This window comes from Watersipora subatra, chromosome 6 (assembly GCF_963576615.1).
Source record: "Watersipora subatra chromosome 6, tzWatSuba1.1, whole genome shotgun sequence".
In the NCBI taxonomy this organism is placed as follows: Eukaryota; Metazoa; Bryozoa; class Gymnolaemata; order Cheilostomatida; family Watersiporidae; genus Watersipora; species Watersipora subatra.
The window spans coordinates 35,097,167-35,116,873 of record NC_088713.1 but is presented as its reverse complement, the minus strand read 5'-3'; the positions used below and the strand labels follow the sequence as shown (position 1 = coordinate 35,116,873).

Sequence of the window (19,707 nt, the reverse complement as noted above, 5' to 3'; positions counted from 1 at the left end):
CTACCCTACTGTAATGTATTAGTGCTGATATATATTTTAACCCTTTCGCATTCATAGAACTACCTTACTGTAATGTATTAGTGCTGATATATATTTTAACCCTTTCGCATTCATAGAACTACCCTACTGTAATGTATTAGTGCTGATATATATTTTAACCCTTTCGCATTCATAGAACTACCTTACTGTAATGTATTATTGCTGATATATATTTAAGCACCATTGCTGCACTTGTAGTCCGAGCTGTCTTCGCAATCGTTTGTGGGGCTTCCATTTTGCAATCAGATCTCTCTGATTTTGCTCATGGCCTCTGGCTATAGTATGACTATCAGTCTTTCTGATTCTGAGAGCAGCAGATGTTCTGTCTTACACTGAGCTTTATGTGAGAATTGTTAGTGGTTCATTTCTTACCAATCCAGTGACTCATGTTTGGAAGAGTTTCATTGGCTATATGAAAAGTGTAGGTGGCTGCATAAGGTATGATTAGCTTTAGTTTATGAGCTTGAACGCCTTTAGTATTCGTAATTTCTAAAGATAATATGGACTTTTGTGGACAACTCGGAAATTCCACAAGCATACTGAAATTTGTAGAATGCATTCCGGGTATTCCAAATTGTCTTTGGAATTTCCAAAGTGTCTTTGGAAATTCCAAGAAAGTTTTTGAGAAACCCAGCTTGTCTTGGAAATTCAAGGCTGTCAATGGAAAATCCATATTTAACAATGAAGATATAATTTAGTTTTCAAGAGATTAATCATAGAGGTATGCTCCACTGTGTTTGTTCGTGTCTCATTCATGTCATTCATCAGTAGTTTTGGATTAGATATTTTCCTAGTTTTCTGTCAAATGTGTAAGAATATAACTACATCAAATACTTATTATACTAATGTTCTATAACGTAAATTTTACCCAACGTAAACAATTTATATAAAGTTTTTGCTTTGTATGATGCCAAAGATATTCTTATAACATAAGCGTCAAATTCTCTAATTCGATTTGAATTATAAGAATATCATACACGTAGTTAACCTTGAAAATATCATGTTCTCCATTGCCACTCTTGTAAGAGAAAATGACATGAAGGGTACCTCTATTATATATAAACTAACACCTCACAGTCTAGTCTGCTGTAGGAGATCATTGGGTGTGCTTATAAAGCAAAGAGAATAAATAGCGCACAATAATAAAGGAAGCTGTAGTGGAAAAATAAGGATAGACAACTCCTTTTGGTGAAGATACCTTTAGCTTTATCACTAGTCTGATATATCTTAGTTTATTTCCCATATAACATATTTCCCATTTATAATAAATGTTTGTAAGTAAATCGCGTTAAGTTTTTCAGACTGTTGATAGTTGACAATAATAATGCCACTAATTTATTATTACTATTATTGGTCATTATTTTTATTACAACATTATTATTGTTACAAGCTAAATTTATTGTAATATTATATATATATATATATTAATATATTAAAATATTATCCCATGACCAAACACGAGCGGAGCGAATGTTTGAGAGTTTTATGATAAATGCATGCGCACACAACTTACGAAAATTATTCATCAAAAACGTCGCAAACCCTTGTACCAAAATCTCATCACCAAATTTAACCATTTTTGCGTAGAGTCGTTTAAGTATAATAACGATACAAAACACATATAAGCCTATTTAAATATGTTACCAAGTCTTTGTAAATTGTCAACAATATCTTAAAACTTACTCATCTGATCGGATTATACACAAATAGACAGATTAATTTGGCCGAAAATCGTTAATAAAACTTGCCAAGCCTTGGTTTTATCAAAATTAAGTCCGGCAAACGAAGCGCCGAGCGACAGAAAATAGAACCATTAAGTTGTGCGCATTTCACGAAAAAAGAACGTGCACATTTCACCAGTCCATAGCACTGTCGAATTGCCGAAGGTTTCTGTAATAAACGTAGAAGTACTGAAATATAATCGTTTCTTTTTTCCCAATTTCAAAGTAACTGACATTTTGGACACTTTTGAGTACTTTGGTATTCTAACTGATGTCCAAAGCAGTGAAAGTAAAGGAAATGACAATGATATTTTTTTCTAGCGATTCTTATGAGATTATTACAATATTTAATTATAAGTTTGGATGACTATTGGAGTGTTATAGTCACATTAACAACATCGATGATGGGCAATATGTTACTGTTATTATTTTTTCTAAATAGTTTTGTTAAATAGATTTTTTAAAAATCTATATAAATATCACAACTCCTTGATATTGTTAGCTATGACGTTTTGAAATGTAAACAAAATTGTGCATTGGTTTTCTATTATTACTGTATTGTTATTGTATTGTATTGTATTGTTATTCTAATAATATCATTGAATTTTACTTCTAATATTGGCCAACGTTGCATTTCTCCTATTGCAAGGGAGAGATACAACCGTATAATATTTTCCTTTCATTATTGCTGTTTGTCATGACCAAACACTTTTTAAATAAACTTTCTAAAAATCTATATAAATACCACAACTTCTTGATATTGCTACCTATGACGTTTTGAAATGTAAACAAAATTGTGCATTGGTTTTCTATTATTACTATAATGTATTAATAACATTTATTATTCTAAGAATATCAGTGCATTTTACTTCTAATATTGGCCAATATTGCATTTCTCCTATTGCAGGGGAAAAATATAAACATCTTTTCCATTCATTATTGCTGTTTGTTGTATATAATAACACCCACACCCAGTACATTACAGCTACCATTGCAGTTATCCTATTGCACTGCAGGGCCATTTGACTGCTAATATTGCATTTCTCAACCATCAGTACCCTTTATTTTTTTGCCAATATCTCTGGCCATCTCTTTGGTCGTGGGCTGTATGACAGTGGAATTTCTAGTGAATAACATTTACAAACAAAAATTTCAAAACCAAATTTATAACAAATAATAGTACATACTAACAACATGAAACACATCACTGTCTTGAACCATTGTTTAGATTGATGTTTTGAAGTTGCAAAAGTTTAAAAAGTAAGAGTTATGTAACCTGTAGCTAGAGAAGACAACTCCAAATAATTTACATTTGTTTTATTTTGTTATGCACCCAATTTTAATATTCATGAAGCTTAGTAAAACAGCCTAACCAAAACTAACGTTTTGCAGAACACAGTCTGCCTGTCACGAACCTAAAAAGGGTTTATTGGCAACAGTTTTTTTATCCGTGAAAGCTAGACTTCAAGATTTACTATATTTAAACAGGTTCGTTTTAATGAATGCTCTGGTATGTTCCACCATCTTCACGCTACAGCTTTATTTTACCATGTCTGTAGTTTCACTGCATGCATGTTCAGTAATTAAGAAAAAGTGGCAGAGGTTTTTCAAGGGTATATGGTTCGTTCCCACAATTTCTAAGATATAGCCTCAGCTCTAGTCACTTATAATAGGGAGTTTTTAATCAATAATGGATTAACATAATTACTATATTAATAAATCCTCTCTATCCATAGAAATACATCATCATTCTATAGAAACACTCGATCACTTGAGTATTATTGAGCAATATGTTGATATTATATTATATATTATATTGACACTATTGTGAATATTATTACTTTTAATATTACTTTAATGGTTCACAGAATTTATAATTTTTACTGTAAAAGAGCCGTGTTTGTCTGAAGCAACGTTAAAAATCATGAAAATAAAATTGCATCAATTTAGATTTGAACTCACAAGTCCAACTAGAAAGACTGATACCTAAGAAAAGAGCTTGCATCATACAAGATGCAAACCTAAAACAATCAGCTCCATCACTGAGCAAGCAAACCCCTGTACCAAACATTCATTCACCATTCAGATTTAAAATTAATGCGTATGTACTTACTTTTTGTACAATGGTAGTTCAATAATACGCAGGTTGAATAACACAGTTATTTCTTTTATCACTTATTATCCTAGCTAGGGCCCTGTCACTCCAGTATAGTGAGAGTATAGATTTGTTTTTTATAGCCTCACCAATATTTCAATATGCTACATGGTTGGCTGACTCACAGTGCCTAGTTAGTATATTTCTTTTTCGCACTGAAATACGGCTAGTTATGTTGAACACAAAGTACGGCTAGCTCTAAATGCAATATGTTAAAGTGAATAATTTGTGAACACCACATGACAAAATACACAGACTGGACACAGATTCCGGTGTAATATCCTTTACTAAAATATGCTGCAGCTTGTCTCAAGCCATTTGCAGCCATGTAGCTTTTCATTCATTACTTTAACCATAATGCATTGCAACTCGTGATGAACATGAAACAATATTTTATAGTGGGTTTCTCCTTTATTAGACCTTTATTTTTATTGTGTTATTCTAAAAAAATTATTTGTGTAAAACTTTTAAATTCAAGTAAGAAGTTAAAATCAACATATTGCTTTCTTCCTCATAAAAAGTGGATACAGTTCATCTTCCTTTGAGATTCTACTTGTACAACAATCATACCTTTTTCATGCAAGATGATCATTAGTGAATATAAATAGAGAATATACTGCCAGACAGGCGCATGTTAAAGAACATAAGCATGGTAAGAAAAAAATGGTTGTAAAAGAAATATATGAGCAGACAACTCCCAAGTTTTACTCGGTCTCGATAAGTGTGGTCAACACAATTCTTTCTGTCACCATGTAGGGATCACAGTTACTTGAAGGACGCCTGTCTTCCAAGTAACCCTTGCCTTCACCAGCCACCTGCCAAGTAGAACAAGATCAAGTCAAGAGCAGCAACTAAAAATGTTGAAACTCCACCACAAAAAAACTCTGTCCCCTGACCAAACACCATTTTGCTATCGTGATGAATATAAATGTATTATACAACATGGTGACCCATAAAACCTAATCAAAAGAAGCCAAAACTACAGGATGATGCAATACCAAATGCTGATGCAATGCGCAGTCAATTGTGTCTCTAACCCTACTATTCTTCTTCCAACAATGGGAATATATTACTAGTTCAACCCGCTAACTAGTGACAACTTGTCACTAGCCAAGAAGTGCTTCAACCTTCTCTACTTGTATGAAATACTTCATTGACTAGCTCTTTCAAGGAAAGGAGCTCATACATATACTGCCAAAGGAGTACAAACATCCAACAAATGCACACCCACCACACGGCCTGCTAAGCTGGTCTCTCAAATTACAAGCAGCTTCCTGTACATAACTATGAAGCAGCCGCTAGCATAAGTCAATTAGATTAGTGATCATTATTGGTTTTCCCGATGAGACTATTATTAAACCTTATTGAACAATAACATACATAGCTAGAGATTACAAAGGCATGCTACTCAGAGCACGGGCTCAATAGTACCGGTTCAATAGTACCGTAATATGTTGTCTGGGTTAATTTTCATTTTCTCTGCACAGATTCATTTACTGCCGGTTTTGATAAATACAATCTAGTGGAGACAAGCGTCAGTTCTGAAGTCTCAAGGTCTAGCAAGGACACGTGGGTGTGTCTCACAAACAATTATTGATAAGGTTCACGAGAAGACGACTTTAATAACTTATGGCAATTAATAAACCAACCTGATTAATAAACAGCAAAAATAATCTTTGAAAATGTGACAAACTAGATTTGCAAAAACTTACTACAGGATGAACCCTAATGATGAAAGTCTTGTACTTTTATCTACTTTTACTAAACCCTCATGTAGTACAAGTGTTCAGTGAAACTAGTGGATATGGGACGATTGCCCGACCAGTAATATGTTCATTGGTGAAGCATAGACTAATTATCCAATCAACTAGGCTAATTAACCAAGATCACTGCCTAGCAACAAATATGACTGCCAAACAACTAAAAGAACCGCCTAGCAACCAATATGGCTGCCAAACAACTAAAAGGACCGCCTAGCAACTAACATGGCTTCCTAACAGATTAAACGCCCAGCCAGCAACCAATATGGCTGCCTGACAACTGATGTGACTGCCTAGCAAACAACATGGCTGCCAAGTTGTACTTCATTCTATACAAACCTGAGCTTGCAAGCTTAAACTCAAGAAACGAGCTTGTGTCAAAGTGCAGGCATACAAATAAGCACTTAATTTGCAATGCTGTGACATGAACCAATTAAATTGTTGTATTATATGTAGCTGGCCTTTATCGTTAAGCTACTCGATGTGTTTTGGCGTACAGTCATATGAGGTTCAGATCATTTTAATTTTACCTGATGAATGGTAACAACCATGAAACTTTAAGTAGTAAAATGTTTTAAAAGTTTTCAGTTCTTAATAAATTTTATATAAATGCTCTATTTTAATATTAAGCACTCTCTTCTAGTGAACTGCAACCTTCTTTTTCATCAGTATATATATATACAATCAAACATGGATAACTCGTCCACGGATAGCTCGAACACATGGTTAATTCGAACATTTCCTTTGGTCCGTTCCCACGTAATGATAAATTGCTATAGATAACTCGAACTCAACACTGTTAATTCGAACTGTTTTTTTGCCCAACGGCTACCGAAACGGTTGTTATCGCTTTAGAAAATCACTTTATTCAAAGCCATAGAGGTAAACTTCATCTTTTCGTAATTCATAAGCGTCGTTATTACCACCATCGGCAAAATATTTTTGTCAACGACTTTTCTAAAAGTTTGGTGAAATTTGATTTATACTGCGATACGATGAATAGCATGGGCTAGCCGGGTCACGCGCGCAAGGATTTTCGCCACGCACATACAAAACAAAAATCGCATGTTGTTTTGTATGTGCGTGGCGAAAATCCTTGAGTGCGTGACCCGGCTAGCCCATGATGAATAGTTTTCCGACGTTGATTCTGTGTTGAATCAACGTCGGAATGTTGAATGTTTAAAACGTCTTAAAAATGTTGTAATTAAACGTATACGTTGTCTGAGCTACAAAAAACTATTCATCGTTTGACCTAAACACAGAATACGTGTGTACATTCAATAAGTATCTATTAAAAAAGCGTGAGTGATATAGAATGTACCGTAAAACCTCGTAAAACTTCTAATTGAACTGCCTCGGAGTGTTGCTCTTAACGAATCCCAGGTAAAGTAAGGTAATCTGCATAAACTTCAAGAAAAAACAGCAAAATTGATCGTGGGTAAAACCCCAAAAGAAAAAAATGTCTTTTCTTTTGAGCATTTCAACAACGATCAAGTTTTGCCAATGTCAATCTGAAAAACGTCCTGGCAATAACATCACCTCAAACAACAAACCAATCTCAAGTGATAGAAAAATCTCTATACTTTTTCATGAAAACGTTTTAAACTTTACATTAGAAGCATTTAATTTGAAACAAGCCATTTGTGCTTTTGATTTATATTATAGTTTGTATATGTACATGTATCTACTAATAAATAAGTAAATATATGGACTTGTGACAGTGCTCTGATAACTTGAACGCTCTGATAATTCGAACACTTTTGCTCGGTCCCTTGAAGTTCGAGTTATCCATGTTTGACTGTATATAGTTATATACTAAATTATATATGAATAGTTATATAACAAGCAAAAACAAATCAGTAACATACATATACATATATATATAAATATATATATATATAAATATATATACATGTATGTATATTACCGATTTGTTTTTGCTTGTTATATAACTATTCAAATATGGATTATATCTAATTAGAACTATGTGATTGCAGGCTTCACGGTACTAAATAATGCCTTACTTATTGCCATCAGTTATGAGGGAACGTTCCAGATCAGTAAAGTCTCCTTAATTACGCAACTCAAAAAAGAATCCGATTTTTAGGTTTTTTTAAAAACCCTACAATGGTAATACTGATTGTTGAACAATCAGCAAAAGTCAATGTATATGTGTTCAGTACAATGATAGTGAATAGAACATGATGAAACCAAAGGAGACATATTTAATTTAACCAGGTGAGTTCTCAAGTGCATCAGTTGTTGCTAATGAGTACATACTTCTGATATTTTGCAGAAAGATTGTTAAAGACTCAGGAATTGTCATACATTGTTCTTTCGCAGGTGAAGACTAAATGTCAAAGATGCTCAGTTGAAGTTGAAAATGCAACTTAGTTGTGTTGACACTTGATGATTCAGAGTTTATATATCTAAGCTTATGGAAGAGTTCACAAGTGTTTCTCGGGTTGGTCAGTCAGTCAAACCATACTAGCAACACAAGGTTGATATATCTGAGTTTGATACACTGTTGTTCTTGGGTAGCTGATTAATAGCGCCTCATGCCAAACAAGCTGAAACAGTCAGTCAGCTACATCAAAGTCACCAAGGCATCACCAGAACCCAGCAACGTGGACAACCTGCAGTGTTTTGGCCTGAATAAAACAGACAAACTGAGGACTGCATTAGCTCATGCTCTGTTTGCCAGCAACATGTTACATCACAATGCCATGCTCCTTTGATTCATAGCAAATTACCTGATTATCCCTGGCAGATAATACACAGTGACATAATTATTTCAATTACAAGGGGCTCACTGTCTACTAAATGTAGACTAATAATCGAATTGGGTCAATATGTCTAAACCAGAAGACTTGCGGATGAAGACAATAATTACTGAATTTACTAAGAAGTTAGCAGATTTTGGCCGAGAGGGCACAATTCGGTCAGCCAATGGCTCTCAGTACAACTTGACTGAATTCAAGACATTCATGAAACAAATGGACATCACTCACAAAACTTCTTCGCCAGGTTATTCAAAGTCGAATGAACTGGTTGAGAGAGCCATACAGACAGTGAAGAAAACAATGATTAAAGCTGCAGAAGATGGACAATGCTTTTGGCATGCCCCCAGATGTTGAAAAACACACCCATTGATACAGATTTGCTATCCCTTTCACAATTGTTACAAGGCAGAAGCCTTTATGATGGGACCTCAATAAAACAACACTGCCTGTTCCTTAGAGCATATGATTGGAAAGACATACCAAGTTTATAAACAAACAAGAAAAGATGAAAATGCAGCGTGATGGCAAAACATTTTCTGAGAAGACAGGCTTTTGGTGCTAATGACTAGTCAACCAGTACGATTCAGATCTTTGCAAAGTGGGAAAAGGCAACATTGGTAAGTCATGATACATCCACTCGGTCATACAACATCGTAAATGATGCTACTAGAATAATGATCAGGTGAAACAGAGAGCAGTTGTGACCAGATGCAACTGAAGGGTTAGTAGAGCAAAGTTGAGAAAGCAAAGTAGTGCAAAACCATAAACCAGAAGGTGGTAAGTATTCATGCCATTCAACTCTCAACGTTGTTTCAAAATCCAATAAATCCTCCTACAGTGACGTGGCTATGAACAATTCCTCTTCTAGCAAAGCAATGCTAAGTGAAGACTTTGAAAATCTCAAGAGGCGAATTCACGACCGACATTGACTAGGTCAGGGAGGATTGTGGGGAAGCCGCCTAGATTTAGAGGCTAAAATCTCCTGAATATAAACCTGTCAAAAGGTTTAAGTTTTACTTTGACTACCAACTGTTAGGCCCTAGTTTTAATAGATGCCCATTTAGTTGTTGTTTACGCTTAGTACTAGTACTCATATAGTTTCTCGTACTCCAACTCAGTTAGTTGCTTGAGTGCTATATAAATAGTCATGTCTGGCTTTACATTTTTGCTACTTAGGTTTCATATGTCTAATAATAATACTTGTTTGCTTAGCTTTTCTGTTTGATTTATTTTTTTGATAAAAGAAATATACACAGGACATAATATGTTGTTACATCATTGTTGTTACATCATACTAGTTGTTACATCATTTCGTTTAAATTCGTTTTGGGAATTTCTGGTTGACAAACGTCTTTTTCCGGCAGCCATTGTATTATACTAAGCTTATTAAATAAAATCATACACTTTAAACCAATGAGTCTAGCCATAACTTTACACTTACAATAGCTTAACACCTTCACTAATAGGGGAGAATGGGGGAATATGAACAGTAGGATAATTTGGACACCTTAATGATTTGACTGTATAGTGCATGAGTCCACTTAAATTATTTGTCAAATTGGTTCATTTCCTGTTTTAGCAATCACATTGTGTTGTAGGCAACATCTATACATTTCCAAGCTAAATGGTAAGTAAAACTTCATTTGACCATTCTAAAGTAAATATTGTGCATGAAACGAAACTGTTGATCCTTCTGATATAAAACACGCTGATGATGCAAAACTTTTTATTAGTACAACATTGCATATGCACAATTACTAACAGCAAGGTGGAAGGACCAATCTTAATATTTTGAAATATATTTACTAAATTATTTTGAACAACATTGTAGAACAATATGGACAGCACGAAATGGGGGAAGTTGGACACCTGTCCATATTACCAAATCCTTGTTGAAATATGTTGACAAACTATCTTTAAAGAATAGCTAAGAAATTCTCAAGTTACTGATTTGAAGTAGCTATTATAATTACATTAGGCGCAACTTTAGCATAACTGTTATTGCTAGATCAATGATGCCTAGGACTTATGAAAGAAAAACTCGCAGAGGGAGTTACAGCGCAAAGGAACTCCAGCAAGCCATGCAGGAAGTTCAGCAAAATGGCATGAGTAAATGTGAGGTTGCTAAAGCTTTTGGCATCAGCAGACCAACTCTGACACGTTATTAGAACAGTGGCAGCAGTAAGACTGCTCTGGGAGGCAAAACTGTCTTTACAGCAGAAGAGGAACATAATTTGACTGAATATATCATTTCTTGTTCAAAGATGTTCTATGGGTTCAGTCTTACACAAACAAGAGAGCTTGCTTACAAGTATGCAATGAACTTGAAAATAGACATACCAACAAAACGGCAGACTGGCAGTCTTACTTCTTACTTCATCAACACATCAAGTTTATTTTCCATGACCATTAAATTGGTATGACCATTGGTAAATTATGACACTGCTCTAAGATGAAAATTCTGAAATTGTAGCCCCAACACAATTGAAATTAGGGGCACTTGAAAACTTGGTGTCTATATAGACTGATAGGGGGATAATTGTCACTCCTCAAACTGGAAGGAGCACAAAACCGAAATGGGTTTCAATAAAGCAATTTTACAACTTGTATGAGAAAACTTTTCATCCTCGTACAAAACCAATGCAAAGGAGATACCAGATCTAGACCTCAGTCCTAAATCGCATTGAGCTTGTAAGTTGAGGTATGACTGTATGTCTGAAACAGCGAAGGATATGCAGCTGAGAAGCAGCAATTCTGGAGAAGAAAGCATGATTGGAAATACGTCCGGAGTGAATAGAAGATATGAGCTATGAGACCGTACAAAGAAAAAGCAGATGACAGATTATATTTATGATGATGAGAGAGAGTATGAATGGGAATAGTTTACAGCGCCCAGCTCAACATACATATCAACACACAAAAAACCAACAAAAAATTTGATAACACTACAAAAGAAGAATATACAGCTTGATCTTATGGCATATATGCAAGTAGATATCTATCGCAAATTGAGGATGTGCGGATTCCTAATATTTATAACTTACATAAAATAATAAGCAAGTATATATATCCAGTGCAGTTGACTATCATTATGATACAGCGAGCACGATATATTTCCCGAATGACCTTGTCACGGGTAAATGTAGAGAAATTATGCAGAAGTTACGCATAACTAATCAGAATCCACACACAATATCAGTGTTGAATTTGCTTTGTCACTCTAGCAGCATGGTGAGCATTGCACGAGTATATAATTATAAAAGCCTATGAGTATGGATACAAATCTCGGGTGAGTAGACTGTCAGGGTTTGAAGCAATAGATGACCAAAAGTCAAAAGAAATAATAAATTGTGGGATCACCTAATACCACAACTGCTGCAAAACATTGCAGCAAGCACTGTGATGCATCAATAAGCAGACATGAAATATATGGCAATTGCTATGCTGCTGGAAATATCAAGCATAGGAGTTGTCCAACTATCACAACTGATGCAATGTGAATATATGGGACATCAGTTCGATTGGGAGTTGTCTGATCATTATAATGAAAAGCTTAATGAATGAAAAACAGCATAAAATTGTTACTAAATCACGATTATTATTGATCAACACCACTTAATATGAAAGAGACTAACTGGCTACAACAATTATTAATGGATATTCAGCAAAGCAAACAACTCTACAGAGTATCCGGCAAAAATGGAGATATATCGCCAATATTACAGGAGCCAGCCACACTAATGACTTGTTGGAGCGAAGAAGCAGCCGGCGTGCACCAGATCAGCAACCAGCCATCAGTGAAAGAATCATTTACAACACTTTATTTAGTATATTTAGTTATAGCTTATAACATCATTATAGTCTAGAAAATGTTGTATTGTAGAGCAGTAGAAAAATATAGCATAATTATTCATTAACTCAGATATTGTATTTCATGAGAAAATATCGACGAAATGGTTGTACAAAGAATGGCATAATATTATAATAGTTTCTCTTGCTTCATATAAATTAGCTAGCTAATAGCGTCTTAGAACGAGGATTACTGTAAAATTAATTTTATAATGCTGCCATTGTTAGTTTTTGAGTTATGGCCAGTTTTGTACAATTTGTTACCGGACTTAGAATATTTTTCACTTCTCATTCGCTTGTCGTCATGGAATCCCAACCACAGTAAGGAATTTTAGCTCACCGCAAGAAATCTGAAATATAAATTAAACAAAAGCTTACGCAAAGACCGCAAGTAAAACACAACCAACCAATGACATTCGACAATGGCTCAAGGACAAGTATAAAAGAGGGGCAAAATCCAGGGAAGAGCAGGAGAAGCTGGCAGCGAGCCAGACGGCAAAGGGGAGCCGCAAGGAAGAGCCAAAATAGGAGGATTAACATAAGCCCAAGATAGCCAAGGAGCCAGCAGCAACCAGCTCGCCGAGGATAGACTCAACAAACACGATTCACCCAAAAGAGGTGGCAAGCCAGGAAGCCATAAAGCCCTGAGAGAAGAGAGCTAACTCAGCTGCCCCTGTTTACAGTAAGAGCTACTGCTACACGCCTAACAGATACGTACTCATTTAACCTAGTAAGGCCATAACAAATAGGGCTAAGCATTTAAGCATATTGTTATTTTTGCTTGAGCTAGTAAGCCTTGACAGAATAATTGTTATCTTGACCTTTGGAGAAAAATAGAGTTCACAGACGCTTAGAAACAAACCACTGGCGTGTTATTGTCAATTATAAGATAATTACCTGCAGAGAGTTGCCCACAAGAGATAGTAGGCCTCATAATCTCAATAATACTTGATACTTGGGCTCATCGATACAGCAACGCCTTACTGTCAAAACAAATTGCAAGGATATTAGTAGTGCCCATCTCCATTGATTGAGTTGGGATTTCAATTTTGCTTTATAGCAACGGTCTGATTTTTTGGGGCAGAAGTGCCACTTTGTCTGCGGTCAAAATTTGTCTTGGGAGAAATTGAACTCAAGGTCCAGAGGCTAACCATTACACATAGAACCATAGAACCATTGTAGTATTTCACTCAAAGGAAACTCACAAAAAACAGTACATTTCATATTATTATATAAATATCAAATTATTATTATTAGCCTACTTTTTATATTCATTATTATAATAAACTTTAAATAAATATAATAAATTAAATTATTAAATAACAAATTTCTCCCTTGACAAGACCACAACTGATAGAGAGATAATTGACACTCCTCAAACTACGACAAATTGGCAAAACAACGGAAAGCCATCCAAATGAAATAGAATTCACCATTCATTCAGTGTGATGGAAATAAATACATAATTGCAGATTACCTGTTTTTCCGTCTATTACGGTAGTCCGTTTCAATTTAAAACAACAACTGCGAACGAACTGTACGCTTCATCGGCTAACTTATTGGCCATAACCCTAGCATTAGGCTTTTCTAGGCGTACAGTTCTGGAGTGCGTACCGATATATAATTAATATTCGTGCGCTTTTGACTAATAGCCTAAGAACTACTACAATTACTTTTGTTTACAGCAAAAATAGACGCGTGTGAACGCTTGTCTGCATTCGTGCGAGGATATCATCACCCTAGGCATGGAAATGTTACCAAAAGCTAACAAAGTTATCCTAACATCTATTATTGGAAGCACAGGTGTCCTTTAGCGGGACATTGCCGAAGCCGAGGCCAGGCCGTAGTCTACACACACAAAAACAGCAACCAATGACATACAGGCGGCTGTATATCATTGGCTAAAACAGGCCCGTTTTTTAGACATCGCCTTATAGAAAAAATATGAACCTATAAAGCGAATGAAGAGCAGAAACTAAGCTATTCGATAGTACCAAAGACGTTAAAATTAGAACAATGGCCGCCGAGTTACGGACGTTTGAAGATTGCCATTATAACTCTATATATGTGAATGCATAATAATACCGGAAACGGTAACAGCAGGCGCGCGGGCACGGCATTGAAAGCGTGGAGCTAACAAAAGGAGACTCACAATACACAGCCAGGTAATAGTCAAACCTGTGAAATAGAATATAATTTACATGGTGGCAGCTTAAGGAACTGTGATACCGCCCTCACCATACCTGCCTTCATTGCAGGGACGCTAAGACCGGCTTAATAGATGACCGGAGTAAGAGTAACCGGTGAGATGCTGAAATACTAACGCTACTATTGAACGAAAACTAACAAATTCCACACTTCTACATTAAAGGTTGACTTGCAACAAAATTCACATTACAGTTATTTGGTATCAAAAGATTCACCATGTTTTACTCTGTTGTGTTTTAAGTGCCAAATATGTGGAAATATGATTACAAGCTCTTAAAAGCTCAAAAACAAAAAGCCGCCGTAGATTGGAACCTCTTTATTTCGATGACGTAACCACAAAATTTGGTTATCGTCTTGTCACGTATATTCTCACGTGAATTTAAAGGCCAATACAAAGCTCAATATAAAACTTATCGTAGCCCTAGTTTATGACAAACACTTCGGGTTTTACCAAAGACCCCGTCTCAAATATAGATGCTCGCTCATACCTGCCAACTCTCACGCATTGGGCGTGAGACTCACGCAATCACCCCAAAGAAAAAATGAAAATGCGTGAGATTTTGGCCCCAATTTCCACAATTTTATATATACTATCATTGATACATCAATTGCCCCAAAACCAAATCTCACGCATTGCCCCACTATTGGGTTGGCAGGTCTGCGCTCGCTACTTTACAGTTTTGTTTCGGCATTATTCAATCGTCAAGTCGTAATCTGATCATGTGACCCAATACTTCGCAAATCATTTTTGCAGCACTTTTTGATTATCACAGGTGACCAACAGGCTCGTCATGATTATCAGACAATGATATGTACTCATTCGAGGTGAGGTTAAAAAGTTTAATGATTTTTAACGGTAAGCTATAAGATATCAGCGCTAAAAGTGACAGCAATACGATGACGATAAAATAGACGCGTAAGATCAATAGACATAGTTTTATTGAATGCGTGAAGTTTATTTGTGAAAATATTTCGACGAATAAGGTTGCAAGAAAGTTTAAACAGAAACCATCTCTCACAACTACATCACATTTGAGCCGTTTTGAAAAATGAATCCAAACTACGGTGGTCTCGTGTGGCTGCGATTTTCTGTTTGTTTTTTAGCTTTTAAGAGCTTGTAATCACATTTCCACATATTTGCACCTACAACACAACAGAGTAAAACATGGTGAATCCTTTTCATATCAAATAACGGTAATGTGAAGTTTGTTGCAAGTCAACCTTTAACGATAAATAACGTTATGGTTGATCTACCAAAAGTAACTTTAAAACCGCCAGAGCCATTAAACTTAACAAACACTCCAGCTGATGCCAATGCATGGCGTCTCTGGAGGTCATTATGGGAAAGCTACTCCACGATCACAATGCTGGAAGATAGCGACAGACTGGCTAATTTCGCAAGAGCTGTACTAATGGGCACCATTGGTATGCGAACAGTCACATTATACTCAAAGTGTGAATCGGCGGCAACTGACACAGTTGCACAGATATTGGACAAAATACAAGGGCGCATTGTTGGAGTACGAAGCGAAACTTTTGACAGATACAACTCACGGAAACAACAACCAAACGAATCGGTGGACACCTACGTCGCTGCACTACGTCTGATGATAGACCAGTGCAATTACACAGCTAACAATCTGAAGGACTCACTCATTAGAAACCGCATCGTCATGGGCATCAGCGATGAGACAACTCGTGCAAGATTGCTGCAAACTCCCGAACTGACCCTACGGTCATGTATAGATACATGCCGGACATTTGAAGCTGCTAGAGAACAACTACACTCAATCTCTCATCCAGGTGGGGAGACCTCAGAACCAACAGGCCTACCCGTGCATGTGGCCGAAAGCAAGAAACGGAACACAGATACTCACAGACGCCAGTGTAGATACTGTGGAAATCAACACGAAATGAAGAAGGAAAAATTCCCGGCATGGGGTAAAACTTGTGCAAACTGCAACAAGAAGAACCACTTCAAAGCCGTATGCCGGTCAAGATCAGAAGAACCTACCACTCTACACACAGTAGCAACATACAAGGGGATGTTTACTGTGGCCACAAACCCATTTGCAAAAAACAAATCTCCCCCCTGTACGTCGAGATGCTGATCGGAGGCAGGCCTGCCAAATAGCAATTAGACAAAGGTGCTGGCCCCAACTTCATATCAAAGACAGCGGTCAGAGCCAGCCAGCTAACTGCAACCAACACTACCCTAGTGATGTACAATAGACAGCTTGTCTATCCACTAGGGCGATGCACACTTACCTTAGCTAACCCCAAGGACACGTCGAAGAGTCACAAGGAGACATTTGAAATGGTTGAACAGGACTGGGTCCCACTGCTGGGGCGTGACACCGTAGAGAGGATGAACCTCATCACAGTAAATTATGGGAACTTTAAACACGTTCACACAGCTGGAGACTACACCACGAGCGTGGCATTCAATGAATCTCTGGGTGAAATAGATGGTGAAATACACCTATGCGTTGAACCGGAAATAAAACCGAGGCAAGAACAACCCCGCCGGGTACCGGTATCGATCCAAAGCAAAGTGAAGACAGAGCTTGACAGAATGGTACAGCAAGGTATCATTAGCCAGGTGGAGAAACCAACCGAATGGTGCTCCCAAATGTGTGTGGCAAGAAAACGATCAGGAGCATTGAGAATTTGTCTGGACCCCAGACACTTAAACACAGCACTGATAAGGCAACGATACATGAACCCAACAATGGAAGATATTCTCCCGAAAATAGGGGCTGCGCAAGTATTTTCCAAGTTAGATTTGTCCCAAGTCTACTGGCAATGCACCCTTGATGAACAAAGCTCATACCTCACAACGATGGTAACCCCGTGAGGCCGATACACCTGGAAGCGACTGCCGTTCGGACTGAAAGTGAGTGGAGATATTTTTCAGCGAAAACTTCACGAAAGCCTAGAAGGCTTGGCCGGAGTAGCAGACGGGTATCCTTGTGTATGGAAGCGACCAGATATCATACGACACATGTCTAACAGGGCATATCAATTGATGTGAGAAGAGACATACAAGCCTAAATAAAAACAAATGCAAATTCAGCGTCAACAGGATCTCGAATTTGGAATGAAATAAAAATATTAAGCTCTAACAAATTGCAAAGCATCGCGCAGACTAAAATGTCATCTGGTTCCTCTCGAAGAAGAGCGCAAAATGTAGATGGCATTTGCTATGCCCGTAAAAGGTTTAAGTTTACCCTCCCAAATGATGATGAGCTTTTTAAAACAATACCAAGCCAGTCTCTTATTGGAATGCCACCTCAATTTGAAAGCTTATATTAGAAAAGGGTTGGAAAATAGAGCGCCATGGCGTTAAAATACAGGTTTTACGGCATACTTTTGTAATAATAAGTTTCTACTTCAATATTTACTTACCATTATCTGGCCACTACCAGGTGAATTGTTTTTTATTTATTTACAAGTAGACTTCATTCATAAAAAGCTAGTTCTCCACAATCGCTTGCATGGAAACATGGATTTTACTTAATGTAGTCTTACACTCTTTTCTTATTCAGATAAAGTAATCTCTCCATGTAATGTTGACCATGATTGTGTTAGTAAAATCAGACCCTGAAGCAGATGGTCTGAGTGACCATCTCTATCCAACAGATTAGTTAGATAGTTCTACTAAACAATGTATATTGCAAAGATTATTGTTTGTAAGAAATTTTGCAATACGTATTCATGTTTTTCATACCCATTTTTTCTCTAGCCATGTCCTTTTTAAGCCTGTCTGCCATCTTTATTTTTTTTATAGTCATGTCTAGTATAGCTATGTTCTCCGTAGACATAATTGAACACTTCTAATTGAACGCCAACCTCTATTGGAATGCCACATTTATTTGAACAGCACCTCCATTCGGCTGCCACTATAGGAGAAAAGTTTTAAAATCAAGCACCAGCCTTAAATTGACCGCCACCCCTATTCAACCACCACTTTGACATTATTTGATTTTAATGATTCCATAATAGCAAGTGATCAGTAAAAAAGTGTCCTCGAAATCGTACTATTAGTGACTTGGTTGCATCAATAACAATGAATTATTTTGTTGTTTCTGTTCACATCGACGTCCGTTTTTTCAAAGGTCGTCCAAAGAATTTCGTGTTTTTTTTCATTAAAACTTTAAAAGCAACATCAAAGAAATAATTAATATATTTATCAGGCAAATAGTAGTTGCTTGTTTAATGTGGTCCTGATACTGTGACATATGTGAAAAACGGTTTACATTTATGATAGTCGAATGGCTAGTTTTAGGTTAAAAGATGTGCTTTACGATACAACTCGCAAGCTTATCGCTTGTGTGAGATGCAACACGTAAATGTTTTGCTCTGTTCAAACAATTATTTGGACGCTATTCAATTGTTCATGAATTTATATTTGTAGCGTTTGATAAACTATTATTGTATAACTTATAAATTAGCAAGTTTTGGCTGCGAACTGCACCAAACAAATGCATGAGTGCAATGAGCTTTTATGCAACATCATTAAATATAGTTACAAAATGAAAATTTACTTTCAAAGTTAAAATGCAGTAAGAGATTTAAAGCACCAGACAATTGCAAAACAATATCATCGAAGGTTAATCGAGGCCATAGATCTCAACTGTTAGAGATGTTTCTCAGTTCCCAATGCATATCTATTAGCGATCCGTGACAAGTTGGCAGATTCATTGCAATCAAATGGGTTAATTTCGCAGTCCGCAGAAAAGTGTGCAATATAGATAACATTCACTTCGCCTATAAAAGGGTTAAATTTATCTTCCCTGAATTCTGATGAGCGTTTGGAAAAAAAACAACACCAGCCTTTTTTAACGCCAGTTCCAGTTGACCACCACTATAAAAAAAAGGGTTGAGAATATGGTGGCAAGGCGTTCAAATAGAAGTTTTACGATATCTTATATTCCCATGTCTGCTATAACTTTGCCCCCTCAAGCCATAGTGTATTGTAACTACATACTGTTATATTGTGATGCTTTAGACAGCCAGCATAAAGTACTGATTTGGTTGGTCCTTTTTGTATCACAAAAAGGACTAGCCACAAAATCAATGTTTTTAGGTAGTGAATTATAAATATATATAAATAAATATTATATTGTAGCTATCGAAGTTAAAGTGGAACCTGATGATTCATCAGTCACGATAAACAGTGATGAAGGTAA

The 19,707-nt window shown here is 36.4% G+C and overlaps 2 protein-coding genes across 3 annotated transcripts in view; one reads left to right on the top strand and one right to left on the bottom strand.

Moving 5' to 3' along the window:
* Nucleotides 1–19,707, bottom strand: part of LOC137398468 (uncharacterized) — a 331,058-nt gene that overhangs the window by 73,719 nt on the left and 237,632 nt on the right. The window lies entirely within an intron of this gene.
* On the top strand, nt 15,757–16,626 carry LOC137398216 (uncharacterized). The gene has a single exon (XM_068084321.1). It carries the CDS (start codon nt 15,757–15,759, stop codon nt 16,624–16,626), a length of 870 nt encoding a protein of 289 aa, XP_067940422.1.